Genomic DNA, 22,638 nt, shown 5'->3' with positions numbered 1-22,638 from the left:
TGCGATTAACTTTTTTTTCTCATAACTTTAACACTTTTTAGGTGTAAAAATATATCAACATTTTTTAATGTTAATTTTCCACCTTTTTAAGAGTAAAATTAACATGAAAAAGGGTAACTTTAACCCCCAATACACCTAAAAAGGGTAATATTTACACCGACTTTGGATCAATACTTCAGGGTAAAAATTACATTTCCAGAATGTTATTTTAACTTTTTCGGATTTCTCTCAGTGATATACCAAGCGCTATAAAAAATTATAAGATAATTTGAAAATAATGCCTAAAGTCGAAACATATAAAAGTGCCTCAAACATGCCGGCTCTCCCCTATTTAATTCCATATTTAGAGCGTTTGTAAACCATATTACTTTCAATTAATTTCTCAAGTGAACGTACTGCTAAATTTTGAACAAAACAAAAACATTCTAAATGGCTTAGAACCAGAGATTAGATGAACGCAACTCGACTGAGGTTTATAGCCGACGGCTTCGTGATTTAGCGCACAAAGTGATAATTGAAATTTCCAAAAGTTGTATAATATTGCTCATTGTAATAACCATAAATATTTCATAATGAAATGCTAAATTTTGCGCGATTTAAATCTATGTACAAACAAATTTAATTATCAGCGATGTGAATTAAAGCCCATGTTCCCTGCAGGTTAGATATCAGCACCATATCGAAATATGTTATTGAGCCTAATGCTCCATCCTACTGCCACTGTGTACTCAAAGGATAATTGATATTGAATTGTTTGCATTACACGCAGTTTATTGGCACGATGATGTTGGATTTACGCTGGAACATTTAACCCTAAATCTCGCATCTATTTCTCCCATAGACTCTTGTACTCTTGTGCATTAAATTTTGCGAGCGTGCATTCGCATAAACAAGCCACGATTTTAGCACTTTCAACCAAAATTGTAATATTGCACTTACCCTGACTCTTGCCTCTGTTAGATTTGTCCACATGGCGATTTCCTCACGTGTCGACATATCCGGATATCTATTTCTGCTAAATGTATGTTCCAATTCCTGAAGTTGTTGCGATGTAAAGTGCGTCCTTTGGCGTCGTTGTCTCTTGTTCTTTTTGTCATTTTTCGTCTCTTCAGTGGACACAATGGAATCATCGTGACCTAAACCAGGTGTTACTGTTTCTGTTTTCACTGATGTCTCCAGTGATCGATTTCCTAAAGGTAAGACACCCAAAAATATATAACAATTAAATTCCATTTGGTTCTTTTTCCCCTTTCTTTCGATTCACATTATAGATAACATTCAAAATTGCAAGGTTGACAAGAAAATTAGCTTGTAAGTATATCTATCGACACATTTAATTTGACTTTTTAAGCGGAATAACACGAAATTGAAATTCACTGATAACGTTATTGATTCACATTCCAGCTAAAAAAGATATATCTATAATGTAGTAAAAGAAACATTTCTAAGTGATGTTGTATCAATAAGACGGTTTGCGTTTGATAAACTCAAGCGATGTTTACATCTCAAAGCAAATCTGTCAGTCTATAAGTTTTCTAATCTTGTATTTAACCGTGTCTAGATGTTAATCTCCTATTACCATGACCAGAAGCCGATTCATATTCAAAGTCAAACTACTATTTCTTCAGATGTTGGCGTTTTTATGTGATAAATATCTCTATAAATAATTTTCGATAAGACTCCTTTGTGTCTTCTGGCACAACTTTTGTAGATGTTTCTACCACTTTTAAAGTAATATCTATACATTATGTATCGATATGTTATTAGGTGGTAAAGCAAGCTTAAAAAGAACAAATCGAAACAGAAAACAGTTTTCGGGAATCAATCTAGGGGGAAGTGGGGCTACATTGATATTATATTTTTTTTCTATATAGAATCCGGCCGATAACGTGATGATAATCGAGAAAACACGGAAATTTCGACCTGGTTCTTCTCCTCCTTTATTTTCTACGTTGGCTAAAAAATAAAGGAGGAGAAGAACCTTGTCGAAATTTCCGTGTTTTTTCTATTAGATTTTTTCTCATATTTCTAAAATAATCTGGGCTTTGTAATTATTTTTATTAGTTCCACACTGATGAGAGAAGTCCGAAAAAGTTAAAATAACATTCCGGAAACGTTAATTTTACCCTGAAATATTGATCCGAAATCGGTGTAAATATTATGCTTTTTAGGTGTATTAGGGGTTAAAGTTACCCTTGTTCATGTTAATTTTACCCTTAAAATGGTGTAAAATTAACATTAAAAAATGGTAATATATTTTTACACCTGAAAAGTGTTAAAGTTAAGAGGAAAAAAAGTCAATCGCACCCCCTTTCTGTAGAGCTAAAATACATTACGTTTTAGCTTAGCTTCCTTTAGAAATATGCAAAAAATTGAATATGAATGTAGTAGGCCCACTGCTCAAAGTAGCCCAACCTCCCCTTAAAAATTTTATACTAAAACGAACAGTTTCCTTGTTCTTAGATTTTGGAAATAATTCTTAAATATACATTTCTTGCTTAAATAAAAATACAAAATTCTTTTTATTCCCCCACCAGGTGTTCAAAATTTAAATATTATTACAAAGAGGTACTAAAAAATAAAACAGGTTTTACATTGTAGATATTTAGTAATCCATTAAAAAGCAATATTTTTAATTTTTGTTTATTATTTAATATTCTTTACCGTTTTATGTGATCTTAGGAATTTTTAGTACAAATAAATTTGAAATAAATAAGTGAAAAATAAATTATTTTGAGAATAAAACAGATTAAGTAATTTAGAATAAGAAAAAATCAACATTCTTCATTAAAGAAATACTATTACATTTCTAGAAATATTCTAAACTCCGTTTTAGAACAAGGATGTAAGTGAACACCATGGAGTACTAAAAAATTTTATGGGATTATGCCTTCTTTTAAAAAAGAAAATTTTTTCAGGAAAAGATATTTAAATAAATATTTTATAAAAATAGTAAAAATATTTTTTGTTAAACGAAAGAAAATGTTAAAATTGCTAAGAAAAATTATGTTTTGAAATATCTTTTACTCCAAACCGAAAAAAGTTTCCAATAATAAATTTATCTTGAACTATTTTAAAATACTGAACCTTATTTTTATTGAAATTTTAAAAAGGAAAAAAGTAGGAGAATGTGTATGTTATTACTTTGCTGGAATATCAGAAAAATCCGAAAAAAGTAAGTATTTTGAAACGTATTTATAAATGAAATAAAATAAAAGAGAATTTTCTCAGGAACTCGTTTGCAGGGGGTCATTTTTTAAGGAGATCATTTACAGAGATTCGTTTTCAGGGGATCGTTTGCAGGGAATCGTTTACAGGGGGTGGTTTTCATGGGATAATTTCCACGAGATCGTTTGCAGGATATCGTTTTCAGGGGATCCTTTACAGAGGATCATTTACAGGGGGTCGTTTTCAGGGGATTATTTGCAGGGAGTCGTTTGCAGAGGGTCGTTTACAATGGGTCGTTTGGATGAAGTCTTTGGAAGGGGGTCGTTTTCAGGGGATCGTTTTTAAAAGTCATTTGTAGGGGGTCGTTTGCAGAAGGTCATTTATAGGAGGTAGTTTGGATGAAGTCGTTTTCAGGGGATCATTTACAGGGGGTCGTTTTCAGGGGATCGTTTGCAGGGGGTCGTTTTCAGGGGATCGTTTTCAGGGGATCATTTACAAGGAGTCTTTTTCGGGGGATCGTTTGTTGAGGATCATTTTCACGAGATCGTTTGCAGGGGTCGTTTTCAGGGGATCGTTTGCAGAGGATCGTTTATAAGGGGTCATTTAGATGAAGTTGTTGGAAAGGGATTATTTTAGAGTGGTTTGTAGAGGATCGTTTGGAGGGGCTCTTTTGCAGGGAGTTGTGTGCAGCGGGCTGTTTGCAGGGGGTCGTTTGCAGAGGGTCATTTATAGGGAGTCGTTTGGATGAAGTCGTTTTCATTGGATCTTTTGCAGGGGGTAGTTTACAGAGTGTCGTTTGCAGGGGGTCGTATGCACGGATCGTGTTTAGGGGGTCGTTTGCAAGGGATCATTTTCAGGAGGTCGCATGCAGGGAGTCGTATGCACAGAATCGAGCTTTCCGATTCACTGAAAAGAAAAGCCTCTTACATTGTACAGAAATAAATATACCGGCTGAATATTAAATGTCACAATTTTATTTAGTTTTGGTACAGATTTGTACTAAAATCTATAAACATTATTTTTTGTTTATGTGCAATTTTTTTGAAAGTAATTTTTGTAAAATAATTTTTCTTCATTGTAAAATAAATTTTCATTGAAAAACACTTTTATTATCTTCTTTGAAGGAATGTTCTAAAATTACTTTTTTTTGTAGATGAGGTTTATGTAACGGTTTCACATGAAACTAATTTATTTCCTTTTCTAAATATTTTAAATTTGTAATACGAATTTATTTAGTACAGGCATGTTCTAAATATTGAATTTCTTCTGTAGTAGATCCATTAAATATTTCCGAATTCATAAAATCAGTATCATCTTTATAAGATGGATATAATTCAAAATTTTTTGGTCGGTAAGTTAATATTTTCTTCAGAAAAGACTCTTTCTGCGACAGAAAACACGAAATTGTCAGTAATTAAATTCAGTATGGATCAATAAGAAGTTTAAAATGTTTAGAACTGATTTTCATAAGTGATTTATCGCGAATTTGATAAAGCCTTAAGTTCATGTTTGAAGTCATTCAGGTGTCAACAGCAATTGTAACTTAAAGTTCTTAAACGAGAAGGCTTCCAATGCACCTGGAACAAGTCCCACAGTGTAATTATATTGAACTTTGTCTTAGGTTGAACTCATTATTACGTCGCCAAATGTAATTAATTAGAATTTGATCGATTTTTATCAATACTTCAATTCGACAATATGTTTATTTACCTTACATTCATCACACGATGTGGCGTCACTAATGACATTTTTTAATCAACAATGAACGGCCTTATCACTGGCGCCTCACAATAATATACAAATTTTGTGAAAAGGAACATTTGATTTATCATGATATAGGGAAAAGATGAGACATTTATAAAGAGCAATGCTGTCTAACTTAAATCCCATAGTGATTTGCCTTGAGCCCGAAATCGAAAATGTTTGGTAGTCTCTTGAGTCTTATTGAAATAGTAATTATCAAATATAGCTCGACATTGCAGTACATTAAGGGACTTTCTAACTGAGCGATATGTCTTTTAGGCTGATTTAATTTAATACAGCACAATCATTTGATGACGACGTGCTGGCGTGTAGCAAAAGAATGTGTCACATTGTACCGATGATGGATTGAAAAATTCACCGTGGTGCAATCACATTATTGTATATACTGCATTAGTTCTTTAGGACAACTAAAATGTGACGTGCATAAGTCCAATAAAATGTTAAATATTTTATCAAAATTGTCTAGACAAGGTTTGCTCTTCAATAAAGCACGTCACTATTTGACAAATTGAGTTGCCTAAAACATTTCCCCTTCCCTTTGGAAAATAAAATGCCTCAATGGAAATATTCATCAAAGTTATTTGATAAATTTGTTAGCTATCACTTCATTTTCTCATCATGCACAAGGGGTAAACAACTGATCAAAATCACATGTTATAGATGCATATTCACGAGATATTAACTTATGAAAAACAAATAATCTTTGCCCAAATTTATATAAGTTAAAGAATTTATTAATGGAAATGACTCAGGTAGGTAGTGTAGAAAATTAAGAAAAATATATAAAATATTATATAAAAAGTGTAAGTAAAAACAATTTTAGTATTAGGCGTATGAATAAGTCCTTATCATTTCTATTATCGAAAGTACAAGAACTTATCAAAAAAAAAAGTAGCAGCACGAATTGATTCAGGCGACGTTAAAAGAACCCTCGATCGTCTTAGATTGAAATTCTCAATAACGGAAAACGTTAAAAACCGGGAAAAGCTCCGTATACGTTAGGGTATAACCATGGAGTGAATTCCAGGTGGGAGATAAGGAAAGGCTCTCTCTTAAAGCCAACAGGGCCTATTTCAGTCTATCAAGAGTTTTCCGGTTCAGTAACTTAAGCATAAAGATTAAAAGATACTACTGTATGGGACTATGATCCTCTCACTCAGTCCTCACATATTCGTACACTGAGACAATTCCGAAAAAATTAAAATAAAATTTCGGAAATGTTTTTTTTTCCCTGCAGTATTGATCCGAAATCGGTGTAAATATTATGCTTTTTATGGGTATTAGGGGTTAAAGTTACCCTTTTTCATGTTAATTTTACCCTTAAAAAGGTGTAAAATTAACATTAAAAAATGTTGATATATTTTTACACCTAAAAAGTGTTAGCTATGAAAATTTTCAGCAAACAGAATTGCGAACTCTTAGCTGCGTTTGAGAGAAAGATTCTATAACGGATTTTTGAGGTATATGAAAGCTGCCGAGAGGTACTTGTCATCTAGGAAATACACCTAAATAGGTTCTAGTGGGATAGTCATGTGGTTCACAAGGATGAAGACAATCCAGCCTGGAAAGTCTTTAGAGACTTCGAGGAAACGAGGCCGACCTAGCCTCTGATAGGCCGACGGTGTGGACAAGGACGCTAGCTCATTAAAGGTGCGGAATTGGAGAACAGTGGCGCGTAATAGACACAAGTGGTGATGGATTGGTTGTAGTTCCGGTTAAGAGGATCGAAAAGCCAGAAAATGGCGTCTCCATACAAAAACCCAAAATTAAAAGTGTATCAAGTCTTAAAATTTTTGAGATATTTCCTTGAAAATTTAACTGAGGGTAGTTTTTTATATTATCTTTGAATTCCCTGTTTTAATTTTTTGAAAAAATGTTTTGCTTTCGTAATATAATTTTCCAAACATTCGTATACTCCTAAAACATGCCACAAAGAAGCTGCATTATCTCCTATAATATGAAAGATAGAGAGGTATATTTTTTTTTAATTTTGTTCCTAAAGACATGCTCTACAAAATGCCTGTTTCACTTCTTTCACTTTTCATACAAATTTTCCAAGTATTTTTCAATTGAAAATTGTCCAAAAAATGACAGTTTTCATTGCATCTTTGTACCGAGAATATCATTTTTTCCGAATTAATAATTATTTTTGTACCAATCTACATTTCATTAGCTTTCAAATGGTACATTAAAATTGGAGAAACTCCTAATAGTTTTTTTGCAATTAAATTTTAAACAACATGCTCCAAATTGGAAATTTTCATGAGCTTTTGATAGCTTTCCGAGCTTCCGAGAAATTCTACTCAAAATTGTTCAGCAATTCGCCACAAGATTACGCGTCGCATTTTTCACCATGTCTTTCCTTTTCTCTCTGACCTTCAGCACGCCTGCAGTTTTTTGCGATCAGGCGGAGGAGAAAAAAGAATACAAAACAACAAAACTCATCCCCTGTGTGAGAAATCTTATGAATTACAGCTGAGCGAATTTTTATGATTTTCACGATCAGTCTCGTTGTTTCAAAAAATTGTAGAAAATCGTAAAAATTATGAATCGTCAATCGTCATGGGCATTTCACAAAACCAGCTAATATCGGTGACTACATAATATGCGGATATAATTTTTCTCGGAGAAGAAAAAAGTCAGTGATAATCCTAAATGGGCTTATGCTATGTATGATTCTTTCATTGCAAATTTGAATTGGGGGCAAAATCGAAGTCCAGTCCAGATGACCTTATGCTAGCTGAGATTTATTACAGGAAACCTCGAAATGCGTGCAACTCGAGGTCGTTGAAAATTGAAAAGTGCAAATTCGATTGTCAGAAATGCACAAAAATACATGTAAAACTTTAATGCCAAAATGGCTCAGAAACTATTCCGCAATCCGCGAGTAAAACTGCGATCTTCAAAAATCCGCGAAAAAATCCACGGTCCGGGAAAATCCACAATAAATTCTGCCGGCTGCGTAAATTCGTCAGAAATTCTTCGGTCCGCAAAAGATTCCGCGATCCGCGAGAAATTTCGCGGTTCGCGAAAATTCGTGAACGATTCCGCGATCCGAGAAAATCCGGGAGCAACACCGCGATCCACGCAAATACACGAAAAATTCCGCGGCCCACTAAAATCCACGAACACACCGCGATCCGCGAAGTTACAAAATAAACCTAAAAGTAGCGAAAAAGCATAACATGATTTCGAGATTACAATAGAAAACCCGATTTTGAAATGGAACTTTTGTGAAGGAGAGAAAAAATGAGACATGCATGTTTTACGTATATATCTTTGTCTCTAAAAATTGATAAAAAAAATTAAATTTTCAAGTGACAAAATTTCTATTTTTATTTTCTTCATAGTCCAAAATTTCTATTTCTTCAAAGAACACGTGCATTTGACACATTTAAAAGATAGGGGGAAACAGGTTTATTTTTTGGCCTTTTTTGGTACGGGAAAGTACTCTCCTTTCGAATGTTCATGCCTTCGAATAATGTGAATTTTCTTTTATTTTTCGTATGAGACTTAACACATTTCTATTAAATATTAGTTAGCTTATCATCAATATTTATGATTATGTGATAATTATTTATAAGTCTCTTAGGAAAAATAAAAGAAAAATCACGCTATTCGCAGGCATGAACGTTCGAAAGGACAGTTCTTTCCCCTAACCCTTACGATTCGAAATTTAAAAACTTTACAATCTTGGCAGGTCAAACTAATAAATAATTAACATGACCTTTATTTTTCCTCCATTCTTTCCAAAAATCATGTTCTTCTTGGGAATCTTTAAAAACGCATCCTGCGATTTTTTTATTTTTAAATATGTTTTAGAGGCCGACTCGGTGATAATTTCATATAAGAAAATACTGTTGAATCAAAGATTTTTCAAGGTCAAAGGTTAAAAATGCTCTAGAGAGCGTATTTTTAAACCGAATAGGGTGACATTTAGTATAGTTCCAATGATTATGCAATTTCTTACAATTCTGAAAAGCGTATAATTTTTTTTATGAATCCATATAATAAACCAGTTTGTACCCTCAAGGAGTAACAAAAAGATTTTCAATATTAGTAACTAATTTGTTCCGAAAGTCACCATCGCAGCAAGAAGGACGGTAAATTTGTGGCATTTTTCAAGCTATAATATTTACGGTTTCATTTTTTTTTAATTCGAGATTGGCGAGATTTTTCTCCTCCTGCTACCAGCACTGGCACCTTAACTATAGACCTTAACTGTTAAACGAAACGGACGAGATCTTTTAAATTGCATTAATTTGTTCCCGATAATTGGAACAAAATGTCTATATTTCGTCGGTTGCCTCAGCAACTGTGCTAACTGCATTTGCTTTGTGTCAGCATTCGTTGTAAGCAACGCATCGCTGCGCGGCGTTTGCAATGAATACAGACACAAAGCAGATGCAGTTATCACAGTTGCTGAGGCAACTGACGATTTGGTTCCGACTTTTAGCAACAAATTTGTGCTTTTTAAGAGAGGCAAAAGGATTCCCCATATTAGTAACGATTTTTGTTCCAAAAATTAAATCGTCCACGGATACCGAAAATTTTTGAAACGAATATGTTACAAATGTAGGGATAGTATTTTTATAAAAAAAGTCTACAAATTTGTTCCTGATAGTGGGAACAAAACAGTAGAGCGCAACAAAATTCTATTCCAACTCACAGATCAAATTTGTATAAAACGAAATCTACTGAAATTTGTAGGTATTCCACCGTATCGAAACGGTTCTAAAAGAAAACTTTTACACAATTGTCACTATTCTTAACAAAACCGTAAAGAAAAAAAAATATTGGAACGAATAAATATCTTTTTTAGGTACATATTTGTTCTGTAACAAATTGTTCTAAAGAAAATTTTTACCAATATTTTGGTCAGTATCCAAAAGTTTTTACTGTAATTGTGCAATTTGCTAACAATACTACAATTGGACTTCAGATTAAAATTAGTTATAGTTTCATAACTGGTTTATTATATGGATTCATAAAAAATTATACCCTTTTCAGAATTGTAAAAAATTGCATGACCTTTGGAACTATACCAAATGTCACCCTATTCGGTTTAAAAATACGCTCTCTAGAGCATTTTTAACCTTTGACCTTGAAAAATCTTTGATTCAACAGTATTTTCTTACATGAAATTATCACCGAGTCAGCCTCTAAAACATATTTAAAAATAAAAAAATCGCAGGATGCGTTTTTAAAGATTCCCAAGAAGAACATGTTTTTTTGGAAAGAATGGAGGAAAAATAAAAGTCATGTTAATTATTTATTAGTTTGACTTTCCCGTACCAAAAAAAAGGCCAAAAAACAAACCTGTTTCCCCCTATCTTTCAAATGTGTCAAATGCACGTGTCCTTTTTGAAGAAATAGAAATTTTGGACTATGAAGAAAATAAAAATAGAAATTTTGTCACTTGAAAATTTAATTTTTTATCAATTTTTAGAGACAAAGATATGCGTAAAACATGCATGTTTCATTTTTTCTTTCCTTCACAAAATCTCATAATGCATCGCAAGGCTAAAAATCTGCCTTTGGGTTTTCAACCTTTTCAATGAGTTTTTTGTGTGCTCTGGGTCTGGGGAGCGCTTCGGAGAAAAATAGACAGACGATGAGCGTGAACAAAAAACAGTAGAAAAAACGAGACAGCTGATGGTGGGTGATGACTCTTTTCACCACCAGGGGACATCACGGATGCTTTGAGTAGCTCCGCGAGAGCTTGAATCTGGAGCTTTTTTTTCCTTGACGATCCTCTTAAATGTTCTTAGAGTCGGTTATGGTTTGGTTGGAAAGAGCTACATTTTAGAAATAAACCAACCTGATATGTAATCAACTTAAGGGATTCCAGAAATCGTCGGGAAACTAATAAACACTCAGAGAAACACATTAAGTATCTCCAGAGCTTTCGGCTCGGTCTCTAAGCCTTCATCGGTGGTTGCAGCAAGGAAAAAGAGCCGCGGGAAACAACTACAGGTACCTATCGTCATTTTTGCGTCTACGTAAGGTCCTCAATGAATACTAAACCGCGGACCATCACAAAACCTATTTCTTCTGGGAAAGAAGGCCTGTGTATTTCACAGTATTCTATTCGCAAAAAACGCAACGAAGAGTCTCGGATGACGGATGCATTGCACCTAAAACGACCTACGCAAGACAATGTACAGGCTGCTACTGCAACCTTTGGTGCCGAGGTCAGAGGCCACCAGAGTACCGGAAGAGGCTCTGGAGTGATATGTTTGACAAGCTTACCACGACGACAACGATACTTGAAAATGATTATATGGCATCTAATAAAAAAGCTATGCAAGCTAAAGTAATCTCAGGTTAGACCTACACTGACAGAAATCCGAAAAAGCTAAAATAACATTTCGGAAATGTTAATTTTACCCTGCAGTATTGATCCAAAATCGGTGTAAATATTATCCTTTTTAGGTGTATTGGGGATTAAATTTACCCTTTATCATGTTAATTTTACCCTTAAAAAGGTGTAAAATTAACATTGAAAAATGTTGATATATTTTTACTCCTAAAAGTGTTAAAGTTATGAGGGAAAAAAGTTAATCGAACCCTCTTTTTTTTCTCAGTGTAGGACAAAGTGGTTGAAACAAATTCAAGATCTTGCCTTGAGTTGTCTTGGAATCGACTCTCAACCTGAACACCTTTCTGAAGTGGCGGGGGATAGACATGCATAAGCATATGGGCTGCTAACCTGGGTGTCCTAGGCTCGCGACCACGATAGGGATAAGCGGTTAAAAATGAGTGAATAGAATCGGACTGGGCAATTTGAAAATTCTGAATTTGATAAACTATTAATAATTTATTAATTACGTACTTCTAAAGTGCCTTGAAGATTATTAATTGGATGGAATACAAAATTGTTTGTACCGGGAATTTCGAATTTGACTATACATATTAATATAATTTGTACAAAACAAATCGCCATGTCATAGTTCGTCATCATTACGTACGTCTAGAGAATTAATAAATTAATTTCTGAGGCAAGATATTCTTGTCTCAGGATGAAAATGAGCTGCTTATTTAGGTAGCAAGTAAGTTACGACAATTGCTTATCCAACCGACGTTTTATTAAAAATCCTCTGAAAGTGTACGTTGTTCAGAACAAATCAAACAATGATCGTTAATTAATCGGTCAGAATGTAATTTCTTCTTTTCAAATGATTTTTTTAGGCCGCAACAGTGTACGCAATTGTCTAAAGTGATTATAACATTCCCGCTAGAGGGCTCTGGGCCCTTGGAAGAAGATGTATCACGCTTAAATTGATTTTTTTAACGGACAAGATCCACGGAATTCGTTTTCAGTTTGTAAAATGTTTTATGATTGTTTTGTAGATCGAAAGGATTTACGTAGATTTTTCTACAATTTTTCTCTCGATACGTAGACTTTTACCACTGAATTTTATTCGGATTCCTTTTATTTTAATACGTTTTTTTGGCCATGTTTTTTTTAATTTGTTTTCGTAATATTTATGACATGTCGGCAAAATTCATATAAGGAAAAGTGCCCTCGAGTCGACCAGTTCCTCGACTCGACCGGTGGTCAATATTTGAATGTTATGGTGAATTTCTATAAAATTGTTACTGATTCGTATTTATTTATGGAATAATTGATCTATTAATGTTAGATCATACGCCAAATATTAGTGCAAATATAAATAAATTGACTAAATAACTCTACCGGTCAAATTGAGGAATCGGTCGACTTGAGGGCACTTTACCTTAAATATTCGGAATATTAACAAAAAAAAATGAGAATATTCCTTATATTCAGGTAGAGTAATATATTAGAGTTGCAAGTTGTTGGCCCCTCGATCATACAGTGAATTTCCTGAGTTTTCCTTCAAGTTTGTTTCAGACATTCTTTTTAGTAACCAATCGTACCTTCACCTTTTCTATCTCTGCTTCGTCCTCTTGATGCTGAAGACTGAAAATTCAGTTGAGTATGATCCATTCCACTGGTAACTGCCGTCATTGCACTATGTGTATTGTCTCTAAAGTCTCCAGTTTCAGCCCACACTAGTAACGATAATAGAAATTACATTGAATTAATTTTTACTATGTTTACCCTTGCAGCAATTTAAATAAAAGTTATACTAACTTTAAAAAAAAATAACTAAAAGAAAATGCATCTGATTTTTGTGTTGGAATCTTTTCTACCTGAAGATGCACTTCGGATATGGTTATCTCCGTCTTAGTTAAATATTGTACAGCACTATCTTTTTATAACTATGCTGTTCCAGGGCCATTTTAAGTTTAAAGAGAGAGCAATAGCATGATCGTTGTGAGGAGGAGTATCATAAAAGGGATTTATGGACTTAATGCACTCACTTTAATATTCATTAGAGTTGTAGAACGTGTTGTGTGTCTTCATGTTTCTGAGCAAGTTCAACGAGATTTCGCTTAATAAAATGCACCATGATAAACACTTTAAAAATTGCATTATAGAGAGTGGCTCTTGTAAACTCAAGTGGCATTACTCACATTCTCAAATAATTATTTGTTCACAGCAAATTTTCCCATCTTAAACATCCTTGCCATTGTACAATAGAGCTATTTAATTTTTCATTTTGAACCATAAGCAAAACGTGCAAGATTGTTGGTATACTAAAATTTATAGAGCAAAATCATCCCAATTTAGCATTATACTCCAGAAAGTGTGAAAATCTCTGCATGGTATGTGTCTGTTTTGTGAAAAGAAGTAATTTATCTTTCGATCATAAATTCCACATTCCTGACAAGTGTTAAATGGCCCCAAGAAACAAATAATCGTCGCTTGACATTCTCAGTGAAAAATATACTAACGAGCCTTCTTGGCATCAATTAATAGACGCACTTTTTTTCTCTTGCTTTCCTTTTAGCCTAACATAAGGCTAATGTTACAAATTTCTAGTGGTACCGCCCTGTTATAAGAAAATTTGTCAGAAAATTAAAATGTTTCACATCTGGGAAGCATTTACGAAGATAATTTATGTGTGGTCTACTCATCAATTAGAATTCAAAAGAAAAACACTAATTTGTCCCTTTCTTGAATTAATTCGGAACAAAAACCACAATAAACAAAGAACGTCTTCATGTACATTTACAAGTTGGTAGTAAGTTAGATAATTCAATACCTCATCTATTTAATAAAGCTACACTACATTTTAAGCCGGACCTAGACCTTTTTACAATAAAGCTTTCTCAATAAATAATTATTTAACTTTATTTATTTTGATGTCCCGGGTCGTCTTGGCAATTTTATACATTATTCAATTTACAATGTATTGTGATAAATATCCCATCAGACGTTTTAATGTACCGCTCATGGCGAGACTCGAACTCAAAACTGTAACAGACGAGCCAAAAGAGTCTCGCCTTCTTTTAAATTTAAATTAATTTGATTTAATTTTGTAATTTTTTTTTAATTCTTCTTAAATAAAAAAATCGTCGGTCGGATCAGCAACTGTGCTAACTGCATTTGCTTTGTGTCTGCTTTTGTTGTAGGTGTCGCATCGTTACGTTACGCAGATACAAAGCAAATGCAGTTGCTGATCTAACCGACGATTTATTTGTGATCTAGTGAGGACTTAAACCTGAGTACTTGCATTAATGAAAACCTAATATTGCATGCCTCACGATGCTCTTACGAGTATTCCTTTATAATTAGACAAAAAATCCTCTCTTATCTTTTTTTTTTACTTTTATAGGTACTTTGAATATAAAAAAAATAAAATATTAAAAAAAGAATATTAAAAAAGGAAAAAAAATGTTTATTAATAAGCTGAGACACACACCATGAAAACTAAGTCTTTGATATAGATACTGCAAATAATTTTATTACAGAGCGCAAACGGTACAAGATATCGACTTCCAGCCTTCGGTGACCCCCATTAAAAATTATTATCTCTAGATTTTAGATTACCCCAAACAACTTATGTATAGTCCTACATGTATCTTATGTGTACTATGGGCATGAAACAATAAATATTATTATTATTATAACTTCCTATCTCTCCAAAAATTGTTTGTTTTTTTTTTTTTAAACGGCTCCATCGATTTCTTTTATTTTTAGAAATTTTTTGAAGATTGTCTATGTGATCATTTTGTAGAATTTTTCGATAAAATTTTATTTAATCGTCACCCTAGTTTCCTTGTTATTATCTTTAACAATCTTTATCTTCTATAAAAGTAAACGCAATATTTAGGAATTAAGGGAAATTGGCAAATCTATCGACAAATGCTTTAAAAGACATGTTCATCGACAGTGATTACTTTTTCCTGCATTGCGTCCACCGCCGTCTTGGCGTTGGTAACCAACCTCCAGAGGCAAACGGTGGAAATGCTCCCGATGGTTGAATAAGTCGTTGCAGAAAATCTGCTTTTTTATGCTTAGACATTCCCTGTAAAATTAGACAGACATAAAATCATAACACGGGTCCAGCCTGTTTAATTTAATTAAGTTTAGATGAGCAAACGAGAAATAGATACCATTGGGCAACACCAACTCTCTTGCAAATCATCACGGTCGTTAAGACACGCCATTTCTTTTGTTAGTGAATAAAATCCAAATTTGTTAAAGTAATCACAAGTCGTTTCATTTCAACAATCATCGCGCAACATTCACAGGGATTTAAGGCATCAAAGGACGAGTGAAGATTATTTATCGGCCAAAGAGAAATTTTCTTTTTCGCCAGATATAGGGGAAAGGCTCATAATTTTGGACAGTTTCTAAATTTGGACACTTTGAGGATAAAACTGGACACTAAAAATAAATAGATAAAAATTATGGATTTTTATTCCAATATTTGATGAATAATTATTTATATCTAAATATTTGTTCTTTTTGGAAGATTTTAAAACCAAATGAATTAAATTTTGAAGTAGGGGAGACTGGGGCAATAAGTCACAAATCGAAAAATTCAAAATTCAATATCTTCCAAGGTAAAAAAGATAGCGGCTCAAATTTTTTTCTATACTTAGCCTCCATAGACCTTCTTCAATGTCGTTGATATTTTTAGAAAATAAAAATATCAAAATTTTTAGTCCTATTTTTGAAATATTTTCCTTGCAGAAGATAACAATTATTACCTATTTATTTTCCAAAATTGATGTACTGGAGAATATTTTCTAAATAATTTGGATTCTTTGAATACGAATCCGCTATAAAATATCCGTTTTGTGACTTTTTGCCCCAGCCTCCCCTATGATTTGAGTTAAATTTGCTTTGTTGAAAATTCAGTGTGAGCAATTGCTTACGAGAAATATGACAAAACTTCGCATTTACTTCAGTCTTATTTAGCTGTGGTGAACTACTAACAATCTTTCCTCACTGTTTTTTAGTGATATTATTGAATATTCATTAAATATTGTGTTGATTCACATTTGTACATTTAACCTGAAATGAGATTTGCCTTGTGAAATACGTTTTTCCTGTGGAAAATAAGAAATTTTCTAAGAGATTCACCAGTGAGGCTATAGTCCTTATTTTGGACAGGTGTTTTTTCCTCGAAATTTCGTGAAGTTTTAGATTTTTGACGACCAGGTTCTATAAATGCCCCGAGAAGCAAAGGAGCATCATCTCTATGAACGAAATGTAGTGAGAAATGCTTTGAAAGGCTCCCGGAGAGGCCAGGGAATTCGCGAATCCGCAAGTACTTGGATTACCAAAGTAAAATCTCTTTAATAAAAGATATATAGTAAATTCCTGGGCTTCTTGTGACGTTCTACGGTTCCCTAATATAAACAGGAATAGGACTTGGTAAGATTGGTTCATGAAATGGAAAACAATGGGCATCCTATTGAGGCGAATTATCTGTCCAAATATACAACCAAGTTGTCCAAAATAAGTGTCAAATTCACCTCTACATATCAATTCATTTTTAAACGTATTAAAACTAATTTTAGTAAAAACAAAGACGATAAGTGGCTTGCCAATTTCCTAATCAACCCTTCTGAAAAGGGAGTAACAAAAAAAGTCAATTAGTATTGAAAATATCGCACTTCAAACTTGTAACATCAATGCTTGTAAGCAGACTGTCCAAAATTATGAGCCTTTACCCTATAATCCTCTATTCGCTTATTCTCACAGATTCGTAAGGGTCCATCAGCTATCCAGAGTCAGGTAGCAATCATAATGCAATATTTACACCATTTTCATACTCACAGGTTCGCAGAGATCCCACAGGATCCAGCCTGGAAACATTCAAATACCGTACATTCTCATACCTTATCATACACACAGGTTTGTCTCGCAACTAAATTGTTTGAATTGTTTTTCTTATTTTTTCAAATAAACTTCGGAGTCACGTTTTACAAAAAAAAAAACTTTTAAAAAATAGTTCTAAATTCTTAGAATATCTATTTTCGTTTTTAGGAAGGCTTGATTGAATTTTTTAAAGTCTATATCTATATCTAAAAATATTCCTAATTTTTAGTTTTTTTGAAAAATTCTGCAGACGAATTGTTTCACATGAATTTAAATCTTTTATAAATTGTTTAACATATAGAATCTAATCTAAGACATTTTGTGTGTAGATAGATTACAGTGTAAGTCTCATTTTAATCTTCGAAATTATCCAAAACAAACACGTTAAATTAAACACAGACAATTCAAATACAACAATTATATTTGCACAGTTTGTGATTAGGTACGATTAATAATTTTAATTAGAAAACGCGTACCTAAATTTAGTATCTAATACGGATTTTCGCATGAGTATATCAATATCTTATGAGTCAATCTATTGAAGATTTCTACATTTTGATTTTATGAAGTGTTTTCTGTGTTTAGATAAGGAATACAAAATCAAGTGCAATTGAAGCAGAAGAAATGAAATTGGGTAGATATTGAGAAGGGATTGAAATAAACGTACTATCTTCACCACATGTTAGAATACAAAAAGGACATTCGCAGGAACATATCGTTCAGTTAAACTGAGTGTGAAATTGTTTGTATTATTATGTGGACCACAATATGACAAAACATACATAACCCTTTACATTTCAAATCATCTTCGGGTGACGATTAATTTTCTACACATCTGTCGGGAAAAATTCACTGTCATCACCTCTAAAATTTATGGGAAAAAATGGGAAAAGAAGCCCTAATGAATAAATTAGAAATTGAAAAATTTGGCAGAAATTATCGACAATTTGGACTATGATAAAATTTATTTTTAAAATGAAGCTGTTCTAATTCCACTTAATCTTCAATTTCCTTTCTTCGGTTGAGGGACGGTGGAGGGACTATTTTATAATTTTAGCCCAAAAGTTTTTCTACACTGAGATATATTTGGGTAGTTGATGCAACTAAAAAAAGCAGAAATAATGGTATAAAAATAGTTTTCAAGTGTCATAAATTCTTAATAGTTGTATTCTTCCCACGACAGCTGTTAAATCAACAGTTTGAGGCCGGTTGAGGCTCCATGAGATTGACATTCATCGAAGTGAAAATGGGAAAACTCCGTGGTTCATTGAGACCATAAGAAGTTCATTTGTGTTTTGCGTTAACCAGAAGCCATTGTAAGTGTACAATTTATAATTGATTTGGAATTAATCTTCATACAAATAATTTTAAGTATTTTATTATATTTTCATTTTATCTGTTTACTATCAGATTAAAAGAATTAGAGGAGCTTTAAAATATCATTTATCCTCTCTACATTAACCAGATGCGATAAAGAACCATCTCGGAAGAGTAGAAATATTGTACATATGTACACTGGCACCTCAATTTTTTTTATTGCTCGAATTCCACAGAGAGTGCAACATGTATAACGGCCCATTGATATTGGATTATTTACATAATCGATTTCTTATCCCCCTGAGGGATTGTATTTAGGAAGAATTTTTGAATTTTGAAATTTATATAATATTAAAGATTACATTATTATTATTCGATTATTCGAGGCAAAGTATTAAATTTAAGAAACGGGACACGTAGGAAAAATTATATTTATATTGGTACCATTGGTACAATTCAGATGAAAAATCTTTCTCTTTTTTTATTTTTTATTTATTTACAAAGATACACTCAAGATCCTATTACATAGATAGATAGATAGACTACGTAGTATTTTAGCGTGAATAATTTTTTTTTAGTTCATGACTGTTTTCATGTACTTCTGCGTTATCGACTTCTCATTGTGCTGATTTCTGTCATGTAAAGTAAAAGTAAAAGTAAAATGATCTTTAGAATAATTATAAAGCAGTAAGTGTCTAATTTTACAATTAGAAATTGATTAGGTTTCCTGAGAGCTCGTGAAAGGATGTTTTGATAAATTTTGCCCCAATCTCCTCTAGTAATCTTCTTTCGGCTTTTAGGGAAAGGTTTCTACTCCTTTCCTAAAAAAAGAAGTAATGATTGTCTTAAAAACGACACTATAATCATCTTTCTATCAAATTTGTTGTAAATAACCAACTTTATCAAGCAAAAGTTACTTAAATGTTGGAGAATTAGGGTAACGTGTAGTATTTCTAAGCATGGTTATTTTCAGGACATAATATGGGTATTTTTGGACACATCAAAAGTTCTTTAAATTTTTGATTTCTTATTATTTTTAAGTTATATATGAAATATTAAGCTCTTTATGTATCAGACAAATGTAAAACTTCTGAAATTGTATTTAATTCAAAGTGTGAAATACGCATTAATTTGTGATTGTCACATTCCACATTTTGCATAATCTTCAGAGTGGTCAATTTTGCAGATGTCAACAGAAACAGTGCAGAGTTTGGCAGAGTTTTTTTCGATTTGATCCGGTATCAAAGTAAAATTTGAACAAAATTTTTATAAAATAGTGAAGTTTGGACTTTCTACTCGAAGGTAAATAATTGACGAAAGTCAGAGAAGAACTTGAAGACTTGAGTAAGTTGTGTAGAAAATGTCTATGTTTTTCTTAATTGTGAATAAAGAAGCTCTCTCTATATTGCTCCAGCCACTGATGAAGGCTTGGAGACTGAGCCGGAAGCTCTGGAAAAAGTTGATGTATTTTCACTGAGTGATTAACCACTACCGACGATTTCCGAACCCCCATTGATAAAATTAGTTTCGTGAAACTAATTCAAAACTAATTCAGAAATCAGGCTCAGTGAAATTTATTTGCATAATAGCCACTTTTATTTGACCCGAAATACCCAAATTGCCCCGAAATATACCATTCTTAGTTTTTTACATTTTTTTGCTAAAAAAAGTTAAGAATAGAAATAAAATTAGGAACATAAATATTTGTATCAACAAAGAAATAAATAATTTTGAGAAGTCGTTAAGCTGTTTAAAACTTGAAAGTATGCTAAAAAGTGTCCGGAAATACCACACATTACCCTATAAGATTTATGAAATAAACAGTTTAGGATTTAAGATAACTCCTTAGAATTGTGGACCATCTAAAGTCGATTTTAGAATCACAAAATTACACTAATCTTTTTTTCTGAGTTTTTGTTTAATGTTTTGGAAATTGTTTAAACAAGCATTTGATCCATATACATATATCAATGACCGTTATTCCTTTCTTTTGGTGTCTTCTTAAAATTAAAACAAAAAGACTCTAAAACCTCTAGGGTAAAGGCTCATAATTTTGGACAGTCTGGTTATAAGCATCGATGTTCCAAGTTTGAAGTGCGATATTTTCAATACTCATTGACTTTTTTTGTTACTCTCTTTTCAGAAGTGTTGTTTAGAAAATTGGCAAGCTACTTATCGTCTTTGTTTTTACTAAAATTAGTTTTAATACGTTTAAAAATGAATTGATATGTATAGGTGAATTTGACTCTTATTTTGGACAACTTGGCTGTAAATTTGCACAGCTAATCCACCTCAACAGGATGCCCATTGTTCTTCATTTCATGAACCACCAATTCCACTTGCTGTTCATGTAAGGGAAACGTAGAATGTCACAAGAAGTCTGGAAATTTTCCATATCATTTAGAAAATAGCCCATTTTCACACGAAAAATATAATTCACAAGGCAAATCTCACTTCAGGTAAAATTTACAAATCACCACTAACGTGAATCAACACAATATTCAATGAATATTCAATAATATCACTCAAAAAGAGAGAAGAAACATTGTTAGTACTTCACCACAGCTAAATAAGAACTGAAGTAAACAAGAAGTTCTGTCATATTTCTCGTAAGCAATTGCTCACACTGAATTTTCAACAAAGCAATTTCAACTCAAATAATATTCAAAATTTTACGTATTTAGTGTTAAAATCTTCCAAAAAGAACAAATATTTAGATATAAATCATTATTCATCAAATATTGGAATAAAAATCCATCATTTTAATCAATTTATTTTTAGTGTCCAATTTTATCTTCAAAGTGTCCAAAATAAGACACTGGACAAAATTATGAGCCTTTCTCCTATAAAGAGCACATTGAAACGGCTTTCAACCACGATCCGATGTCAACAGGTTATTAATCGAAAATATACCAGACAATTGATTTTTTAATATAAAAATCAATTGGTTAACTTCAAGACTTCCAAATAAATTTTGAACTATTAATCGTTCATCGGGTCACACGACAACGAGCATTCCACAAAGTCTTGGTCACTTTGCCACCCCTTTTAGTAATATTAAATTTCAGATGCTTGATTTTTCATTTTCCAAAAATAGAGACTTTTGATTTCTGTAGATTTTTCATGAGATTATGTGGACCATTTAAGAGCACATAATATGTTATAAACTTTCCTTGTGTATACATATAGACAATGTGAGCAGAAAAGAGATCTCTTGCCATTTTCTGTCTGGATTCTGTGATTCATTAAGTCCCTGGGGCTTATGGATAAGACTCCTTGAGCCTTACTGCTATTGGATATGTTTTAAGCGGTTAAGAGTTAACCGTGGCGATTATTTTGAATGTTTTTGTTCTCCTTTTTTGCTCACTCTGTGCCAAAACTTCATGAGTGAATTTTCAGGAATTTTCATGAAGACTTTTCCAAGATATCAAAAGACAATTCTTTTGGGTGAAACATCAACGAATTTCTCTTTCAAAATTCTTGTTGTTTTTCTTTGTTACTAGAGCTACATGATATTTGATACTGTACAAATAGTCATGAGGTCCTTCAGCAGCATGAGATTACAACATTGTTTAACAAGAGACTCAAGTGTCTCGTAAATATTTGTTTATGATATGACCTGAGAGAAAAAAACCTGGCCACAATATAACAACAAATTAACTACCAGAAGAGGAAAAGTGAGTGTCTTATAAGGCTTGTGTCTCAATAAAGTGGTTAAATTAGAAGTTGTCTCAACACTGAAATGCCTGCTGAAACAATTGCGAATAGCACTCATTCTAGATAAAGAGTGTCATGATAATTTATGCATTTTTTTACGGTCACATTAGGAGGTACCACCCCTAAAGTCATATTAACATTCCTACCACAAAATCAAAAGAAAGTAAATTTAGCCATTCACTCACATGCTAAATATTTACTGTAATCTCAGAAAGAAAAGAAAGAGATATAACACCATCTGGACAGTCTGCTGAAGAATCCCAAATCACACAATAAATCACATTTTTTGGGAATTGAAGGACGAACCGAGTCAATTTTTATGGGAAACGATTTAGGGGATGTACAGTACACTAACTTTTCTCTCATTCCTCTCATCCCTAATATCTCCAGCATGATGAATATGCATTATATGATCAGTGAAATATAATACGGGATAGAGAGCCTCACACCTTATGAACTACATATAT

The 22,638-nt window shown here is 32.7% G+C and overlaps 1 protein-coding gene across 3 annotated transcripts in view; it reads right to left on the bottom strand.

The window, feature by feature from the left end:
* Nucleotides 1-22,638, bottom strand: part of LOC129798705 (pituitary homeobox homolog Ptx1) — an 84,297-nt gene that overhangs the window by 43,683 nt on the left and 17,976 nt on the right. For 2 of the 3 annotated variants that reach the window (XM_055841992.1, XM_055841991.1), the window contains exons 3-4: nucleotides 12,835-12,969; nucleotides 940-1,190 (exon numbers count right to left, since the gene is read on the bottom strand). In XM_055841992.1, coding sequence (XP_055697967.1) covers nucleotides 940-1,190; nucleotides 12,835-12,969 — 386 coding nt within the window. The remainder of the gene's footprint in view (nucleotides 1-939; nucleotides 1,191-12,834; nucleotides 12,970-22,638) is intronic. The other variant, XM_055841993.1, reaches the window with a different exon arrangement.

Source organism: Phlebotomus papatasi, chromosome 1, assembly GCF_024763615.1.
Source record: "Phlebotomus papatasi isolate M1 chromosome 1, Ppap_2.1, whole genome shotgun sequence".
Lineage (NCBI taxonomy): Eukaryota > Metazoa > Arthropoda > Insecta > Diptera > Psychodidae > Phlebotomus > Phlebotomus papatasi.
This window is presented reverse-complemented; position numbering and strand designations above follow the sequence as displayed.